This window comes from Nesoenas mayeri (genome assembly GCF_963082525.1).
Source record: "Nesoenas mayeri genome assembly, chromosome: 1".
In the NCBI taxonomy this organism is placed as follows: domain Eukaryota; kingdom Metazoa; phylum Chordata; class Aves; order Columbiformes; family Columbidae; genus Nesoenas; species Nesoenas mayeri.
The window spans coordinates 213,904,121-213,912,561 of record NC_137541.1 but is presented as its reverse complement, the minus strand read 5'-3'; the positions used below and the strand labels follow the sequence as shown (position 1 = coordinate 213,912,561).

The window sequence follows — 8,441 nt, the reverse complement described above, 5'->3', positions numbered from 1 at the left end:
GGCTGTGGGACATGCAGTCTCTGCTGTGGGACATGCAGTCTCTGCTGTGGGACATGCAGTCTCTGGGGCTGTGGGACATGCAGTCTCTGGGCTGTGGGACATGCAGTCTCTGCTGTGGGACATGCAGTCTCTGGGGCTGTGGGACATGCAGTCTCTGCTGTGGGACATGCAGTCTCTGGGCTGTGGGACATGCAGTCTCTGGGGCTGTGGGACATGGAGTCTCTGGGCTGTGGGACATGCAGTCTCTGCTGTGGGACATGCAGTCTCTGCTGTGGGACATGCAGTCTCTGGGGCTGTGGGACATGCAGTCTCTGCTGTGGGACATGCAGTCTCTGGGCTGTGGGACATGGAGTCTCTGGGCTGTGGGACATGCAGTCTCTGCTGTGGGACATGCAGTCTCTGGGCTGTGGGACATGCAGTCTCTGCTGTGGGACATGCAGTCTCTGCTGTGGGACATGCAGTCTCTGGGGCTGTGGGACATGCAGTCTCTGCTGTGGGACATGCAGTCTCTGGGCTGTGGGACATGCAGTCTCTGGGGCTGTGGGACATGCAGTCTCTGCTGTGGGACATGCAGTCTCTGCTGTGGGACATGCAGTCTCTGGGCTGTGGGACATGCAGTCTCTGGGCTGTGGGACATGGAGTCTCTGCTGTGGGACATGGAGTCTCTGGGCTGTGGGACATGGAGTCTCTGGGCTGTGGGACATGCAGTCTCTGGGGCTGTGGGACATGCAGTCTCTGGGGCTGTGGGACATGGAGTCTCTGGGCTGTGGGACATGCAGTCTCTGGGCTGTGGGACATGGAGTCTCTGGGCTGTGGGACATGCAGTCTCTGCTGTGGGACATGGAGTCTCTGCTGTGGGACATGCAGTCTCTGCTGTGGGACATGGAGTCTCTGCTGTGGGACATGCAGTCTCTGGGGCTGTGGGACATGGAGTCTCTGCTGTGGGACATGCAGTCTCTGCTGTGGGACATGCAGTCTCTGGGCTGTGGGACATGCAGTCTCTGGGGCTGTGGGACATGCAGTCTCTGGGGCTGTGGGACATGCAGTCTCTGCTGTGGGACATGCAGTCTCTGGGGCTGTGGGACATGCAGTCTCTGCTGTGGGACATGGAGTCTCTGGGCTGTGGGACATGCAGTCTCTGGGCTGTGGGACATGCAGTCTCTGGGGCTGTGGGACATGCAGTCTCTGCTGTGGGACATGCAGTCTCTGGACTGTGGGACATGCAGTCTCGGCTGTGGGACATGCAGTCTCTGCTGTGGGACATGCAGTCCTTGGCTGTGGACGCCGTGTCCCCGGCTCCTGCCCTGTCGGTCCCTGCCCGGTTGTGTCCCCGCACGCTGTGCCCGTGTGGAGCTGCTGCGGGTGCCGCGTGTGTCTGTGCGGGACCTGCGGGGTGAGCGCGTGCAGGGTGCGTGTGTGCGTGTTCACGTGTCTGTGCGCGTTCACGTGTGTCTGTGCGTGTTCACGTGTGTCTGTGTGTTCACGTGTGTCTGTGTGTTCACGTGTGTCTGTGGGTGTTCACTTGTGTCTGTGTGTTCACGTGTTTGTGTTCACGTGTGTCTGTGCGTGTTCACGTGTGTCTGTGCATGTTCACTTGTCTGTGTGCATTCACCTGTGTCTGTGTGTGTTCACGTGTCTGTGTGTGTGCACAGGTGTGTGTGTGTGCTCACGTGTGTGACACTTGCTCACGCATTGGAGGAGTCACCCGTGTGTGCAGCTGTGTGTGTGTGTCCATGCGTGGGTATCACCTGCTTGTGCAGCTGTGCGTGCGTGTCCATGCACTGGTGTCACCCGTGTGTGCAGCCGTGTGTACGATTCCACGCTCAGATGTCACCCGTGTGTGCAGCTGTGTGTGCGTATCCATGCGTGGGCGTCACCTGTGTGTGTGGCTGTGCATGCGTGTCCACGCGTGGGTGTCACCCGTGTGTGCGTGTCCACTCTCCGGTGTCACCTGTGTGTGCAGCTGTATGTGCGTGTCCACGCGTGGGCATCACCCGTGTGTGCGGCTGTGTGTGTGTGTCCACGCGTGGGCATCACCCGCTTATGTAGCTGTGCGTGCTTGTTCACGCGTGGGTGTCACCCGTGTGTGCGTGTCCACTCTCCGGTGTCACCTGTGTGTGCAGCTGTATGTGCATGTCCACATGCTGGTGTCACCTGTGTGTGCAGCTGTGTGTGCGTGTCCATGCGTGGGCGTCACCTGTGTGTGCGGCTGTGTGTGCATGTCCATGTGTGGGCATCACCCGCTTGTGTAGCTGTGCTTGCTTGTCCACATGGGGGTGTCACCCGTGTGTGCAGCTGAGCGTGTGTGTCCATGCGTGGTTGTCACCCGTGTGTGCAGCTGTGTGTGCGATTCCACATGCCGGTGTCACCCGTGTGTGCAGCTGTGTGTGCGATTCCACACGTGGTTGTCACCTGTGTGTGCAGCTGTGTGTGCGATTCCACACGCCGGTGTCACCTGTGTGTGCAGCTGTGTGCGCGAGTCCACGCGCCGGTGTCACCCATGTATGCAGCTGTGTGTGCGATTCCACACGTGGTTGTCACCTGTGTGTGCAGCTGTGTGCGCGTGTCCACGCATGCTTGTCACCCACGTGTGCAGCTGTGTGTGCGATTTCACACATGGGCGTCACCCGAGTGCAGCTGTATGTGCGTGTGTCTCCATGCGCAGGTATCACCCGCGTGTGCAGCTGTGTGTGTGTGTGTCTCCATGCGCGGGTGTCAGCCGCATGTGCAGCTGTGTGTGTGTGCCATGTCGGGCCGTGTCACACCCGTGTCCGTGTGTTCCTGTGCCGTCCCGGCTGTCCCTGTTGGGCTGTCCCTGTTGGGCTGTCCCCGCTGCTCCCAACAGCTGCACCGGCTCATGCCCGGGGTCTGGGGTTGTGCAGTGGGGGGTCTGGCCCCTGTCACCCGGACCCCATCAGCCCGTCACCCCGCTCTGCCCCCATCATCCCGCTCTGCCCCCCGTCACCTGACCTCCGTCACCCGTCACCTGGCTCTGCCCCCTGTGACCCGACCTCCGTCACCCGTCACCCGGCGGTGCCCCCGTCACCCAGCGGTGCTCTGTCACCCGGCGGTGCCCCCGTCACCCGGCGGTGCCCCGTCCCGGCGGGCGGCAGCGCTGGACGCAGCGGCGCAGGCGGGCGAGGGCGAGTTTATTGTGGCAGAGCGGGAGCGCTGGGAGCGCTGGGCTGGGGGTGCCGCTCCCCACGCCCCCGGGGGTCACTGGGAGCCCTGGGCTGGGGGTGCCGCTCCCCACACCCCCGGGGGTCGCTGGGAGCCCTGGGCTGGGGGCGCCGCTCCCCACGCCCCCGGGGGTCGCTGGGAGCCCTGGGCTGGGGGTGCCGCTCCCCACGCCCCCGGGGGTCACTGGGAGCCCTGGGCTGGGGGCGCCGCTCCCCACGCCCCCGGGGGTCGCTGGGAGCCCTGGGCTGGGGGCGCCGCTCCCCACGCCCCCGGGGGTCGCTGGGAGCCCTGCCTGCGGCCCGGCCCCGCTGACCCGCTATGTGCCGGGGGCGCTGCGGCTGCGGGGCCCCGGGCTGGGGCGCCCCGGGGCACGGACGTCCTGGAGCCTGGGGGTGCAGGGGGCTGTGCCAGGGCAGGGGGGCATGGGGGCCGGGGCAGGGGACACGGGGGGGCCAGGACGAGGGGGCACAGGTGGTACCAGGGCAGGGGGGCATGGGGGTCCCATGGCAGGGGGACACAGGTGGTGCCAGGGCAGGGGGGCATGGGCGTGCCAGGGCAGGGGGGCATGGGGGTGCCAGGGTAGGGGGACACGGGGGTGCCAGGGCAGGGGGACACGGGGGTGCCAGGACAAGGTGGTACCAGGGCAGGGGGACACTGCAGTACCAAGACAGGGGGACACCGGCAGTGCCAGGGTAGGGGGACATGGGGGTGCCAGGACGAGGGGGCACAGGTGGTACCAGGGCAGGGGACACGGGGGTGCCAGGGCAGGGGGACACAGGTGGTACCAGAGCAAGGGGACATGGGGTTGCCAGGGCAGGGGGTGCTTGGGGGTGCCAGGGCAGGGGGGCACGGGGGTGCCAGGGCAGGGGGGCACGGGGGTGCCAGGGCAGGAGGTGCTCGGGGCCAGAGGTGCTCGGGGCCACAGGCCGGGTTCAGGGGGGCCCGAGGCTGCTGACGGTGGTGTAGCTGAACTTGGAGAGCGAGGCGGTGGCGGCGGCCGCCTCGTCGTCAGGCGCGCGGCGCGGGCAGGCGCGGCGGCAGCCGGCGCAGGTGGCCAGGAAGGCCTTGCGGAAGCGGCGGTTCATGAAGCAGTAGATGAGCGGGTTGGCGCAGGCCGACGTGTAGGACAGCAGGTGGATGAAGGAGATGGGCGTCCCCGAGAGCGCCCGCTGCGCCGCGCGCGGGGCGAACGCGCGCCACGTGTTGGCGGTGAAGATGGGCAGCCAGCACAGGAAGAACATGGCCACGATGACCACCAGCATGCGGATCACGCGCCGCTTGGCCACCAGCTTCGCCTCCGAGCTGTTGATGCGCGCGCGCTCCTGCTGCGCGCCCGCCGCGCCCAGCGCCCGCAGCTCCAGCGCGCCGCCCGGCCGTGACAGCTGCAGGTAGCACCCGTCCCCCTCGTCACACGCGGGCGCCGGGTCCCGGCCGCGCTGCGCTGTGGGGCGGAGGGGACACGGTCACGGCCCTGGCACCGCGGGCACCCACAGCACCCTGAGATCGTGGGCATGGTGGTGTCACCATGAGGACCCACATCACCCTGAGGCCATGGTCACGGCTGTGTCACCATGGGGACCCGCAGCACCCTGAGGCCGTGGTCACGGTCGTGTCACCATGGGGACCCGTGTCACCCTGAGGCCATGGTCATGGCTGTGTCACCACGGGGACCCGTGTCACCCTGAGGCCGTGGTCACGGCTGTGTCACCATGGGGACCCGTGTCACCCTGAGGCCGTGGTCACGGTCGTGTCACCATGGGGACCCGTGTCACCCTGAGGCCATGGTCACGGCTGTGTCACCATGGGGACCCGCAGCACCCTGAGGCCGTGGTCACGGTCGTGTCACCATGGGGACCCGTGTCACCCTGAGGCCATGGTCATGGCTGTGTCACCACGGGGACCCGTGTCACCCTGAGGCCATGGTCATGGCTGTGTCACCACGGGGACCCGCAGCACCCTGGGGCTCTGCCCGTGTGGGGCTCGGAGCGAAGCGCTGCCCCCCGCCCCGTGCCAGCCCGGCCCCTCACCTGCGCCGTCCCCCTTGATGTCCAGCTCGAAGCGGATCCCTCGGTAGAGCTCGCGGGAGATGAGCCCGTAAGCCACGATCATCACCACGCCCGGGATGAAGAAGAGGACGAGGAGCAGCAGGACGTACCTGGAGAACGAGGCTCCGTCGCTCACCAGCCCCTCGCCAGCCCGGCTGCGGCAGCGGGGCCGGCGGCCGCGCCGTGTCCCCGCGCGCCGGGGCTCACCAGGCCTGCCGGACGTGCTCGCTGGGCCAGTCGTGGGTGCACTGGCTGACGGGCGGGCGGGCGCCGCGGGCGGGCACGGCGCGCGTGGTGCTGTACACGGCGTAGGGCAGCATGAGCAGCGCCGAGAAGAGCCAGGTGCCGGCGATGACCCGGCAGGCGTGCGAGCGCGTCTGCCACACGCGAGACTGCAGCGGGTTGCAGATGGCGCTGTACCGCTCGATGGCGATGGCCACCAGGCTGAACGTGGACACCGAGACGGAGACGCCTGCGGGCAGCGGGGGTCAGCGCCCGCGGCGCCGCGGCACAGCCCGCCCCGGCGCCCGCCGCCCCTCGTACCCATGAGGTAGGCCATGAGCTTGCAGATGGCCTCTCCGAAGATGAAGGTGCCCATGAGGTTGGGGACGAGAGTGAAGGGCATGCAGCACAGGGCCAGCATCAGGTCGCTGACGGCCAGGGACAGCAGGAAGGAGTTGGTGACGGTGCGCAGGCGGCGGTTCAGGAGCAGCACGGCCACCACCAGCGCGTTCCCGCAGACGCTCAGCACGAAGATCAGCGTGTAGAGCAGGACGCGCACCGTCAGGTCCAGGTCTGCGGGCGGCAGGGCCGTGGCTGCCATGCGGTACCCGGCACGGCGGGCGGCGGGGGCGAGCGCGGTGCCGGCACCTGTGCTCCAGCTGGCTCCCGCCGCGGCCAGTGGGCTCCGTGGGGAGCCGGGCGGCTGTGGCCGCAGCGGTTGTGCGGGGGGATGCCCCGCGCGCCCCGCGCTGGCTCTGCAGGCGCCGCTGCTCGGGCCAGGTGCCAGCGCCGGGACACCCGAGCCGGCGGGTGGCAGCCGCGGTGCCGCCCGTGTCCTGCCCGGCCCCAGCGCCACGCGGGACGGGTCTGCCCGTGGCCACCCTGGGCCTCTGGCAGCGCAGCGGGTCCCGCACCGAACCCCCGCTGCCCGGCTCGGGGGACGTGACCGGGGCTGCTCATCCCCGGGAGCGGAACGGCAGCCGGTGCCGGCGCGGGGGGGCGGGTTGGGGTCCTGGTGGGGGTGCAGGGCGGCGGGTGCCCCCTGTGAGGCCCCTGCCGGGGGCTCCTTCACCTTCCTGCTGCCCCCGGCTGAGCGGCGCCCGGAGCCCGGGCAGCCCCGCCGAACCGCCCCGGGAGCCGGTACCGGGAGCGCCGGGCAGCGCCCGTCCCGCCGAGCCCCCAGCCGGGAGCGCATCCCGACCGGGACTGGGACCGGGACCGGGACCGGGGCTGGGGGAGCGGCTGGCGGGGCGGGCCCGGCGCGGCGGCTGGCGGGGGCTGCACCGGGGATGCAGACAGGGAGCACCGGGGTGCAGAGCGGGATGAACCGGGGCGATGGGGCGCACGGCGCGGGGTGCGCCGGGATGGACCGGGCAGGGGACGACGGGCACCGGGCTGCACCGAACAGGCAGATGCACCGGGAGGGACAGCGGCGTGCACCGGGAGGCACCGGGATGCACCGGGAAGCACCGGGAAGCACCGGGATGTGCGGCGGGACCCACCGAGATGGGCGGGCGGGCGGGGGCACGGAGGCGCAGGGCGGGATGGGGGTTCCCTCCCGTCCCCTCCCGTCCCGAGTCGGTCTCACCTTTGGGGGCCGGGGGCCCGCGGAGGCCCCTGCGGAGGAGGTCGCAGGCGGAGCCGTTCCCGGCGGAGCCGTTCCCGGGGCCGGTGGCGGAGCCGGAGCCGGAGCCGTTCCCGGGCCGGCAGAGCAGCTCCTGCAGCGACTCGTTGAGGCGCCGCGGGTCCATGGCGCCCTCAGAGCCGCCCCGCGCCCATCGCGCCGGCACCGGGAGGGAGGGAGGACGCTCCGCTCCGCTCCGGAGCCGCCGGGAGAGTGAGCGGGGGCGGCGCCCGGCGCGGGCCGGGGCGGGGGCGCGGGGCGGGCCGGGGGCGGGGGGCGGCAGCGGGAGCGGGGGGAGCCCGGGGGCGGCGGCGGCCCCAGGGAGCGCGGGGACGCCGGGGAGCTGGCGGGGGGACGCGGCGGGGCGGGGGGTGCGGGGTTGGGCAGGGGGCAGGGGACAGCGGACAGCGGACAGCGGGAGCGGCGGCGCCCTGGGACGGTGGGCTCGGGGGGCTCGCACGGTGGTCGCCGGGACCGCTCGCACGGCGCCCTCTGGAGCGCTCCGGGGGCACCGGGAGGCGGCGGCCGTGGTCACCGTGGTGGCTGTCACCGTGGTGGCTGGCACCGGCGGCGCTCACCGTGGTGGTTGTCAGCGGCGGCGGCCGCCGTGGTGGTTGTCACCGGGCGGTGGTCACCGTGGTGGTGTCTCCACCGGCGGTCACCGGGCGGCGGTGCCGGTGCCCTGGCCGCTGCCCCTGTGTGTGCGCCCGGGGCTGGGGGACCCGAGCTGCCCCGACCCCAGCCCCGGCCCCCGCTCGCCCCCGCCCCGGACCGCCCCGCTCCGGGTCCTCGCTCGGCTGCCGCCGCCGCCGCTTTTCCGGGAGCCCCCGGGCACCCCGCACCGGCACCCGCCCCTGTTACCCGCACCCTGCCCGGGTCCTGCCCGCATCCTTCTCCTTCTCTTCTCCTTCCCTTCTCCTTCTTCTTTGTCCTCTTCCTTCTCCAGTCCCTACCCTACCCCATTTCTGTTCCTATCCCCATCCCCATCCCAGTGCTATCCCAGTCCCTATCACTGTTCCTGTCCTTATGCCTGTTTCTAGCCCTATCCTGCCTCGTCGCTGTCATTGTCCTGTTTCTGTTCTGCCCCTATCCCTTCCCCGTCCCCATCCTGTTCCCGATTGCGATCCCTGTCCCTGTTCCCATCCCGATCCCTGTCCCTGTCCTGTCCCTGTTCCCATCCCGATCCCTGTTCCCATCCTGACCCCGATCCCTGTCCCTGTTCCCATCCCTGTCCCTGTCCCTGTCCCTGCCCTGTCCCTGTTCCCGTTCCTATCTCGTCTCGCCGCGGTTCCAGCGCTGTCCCGGTTCACGAACAACTCACCGTTACTTAGCAACAGTTATCAGTGTTACCTAGCGACAGTTGTCACGGT

At 69.7% G+C, this 8,441-nt stretch overlaps 1 protein-coding gene across 1 annotated transcript; it reads right to left on the bottom strand.

Moving 5' to 3' along the window:
- Positions 1–4,112: 4,112 nt before the first annotated feature.
- On the bottom strand, positions 4,113–7,198 carry CCKBR (cholecystokinin B receptor; the record flags this gene model as incomplete). The annotated part of the gene is made up of 5 exons (XM_080363765.1): positions 4,113–4,621; positions 5,208–5,335; positions 5,433–5,697; positions 5,769–6,020; positions 7,036–7,198. The coding sequence occupies 5 exons, from the start codon at positions 7,196–7,198 to the stop codon at positions 4,113–4,115; spliced, it is 1,317 nt and encodes a 438-aa protein (XP_080219891.1).
- Between the last annotated feature and the right edge of the window lie 1,243 nt (positions 7,199–8,441).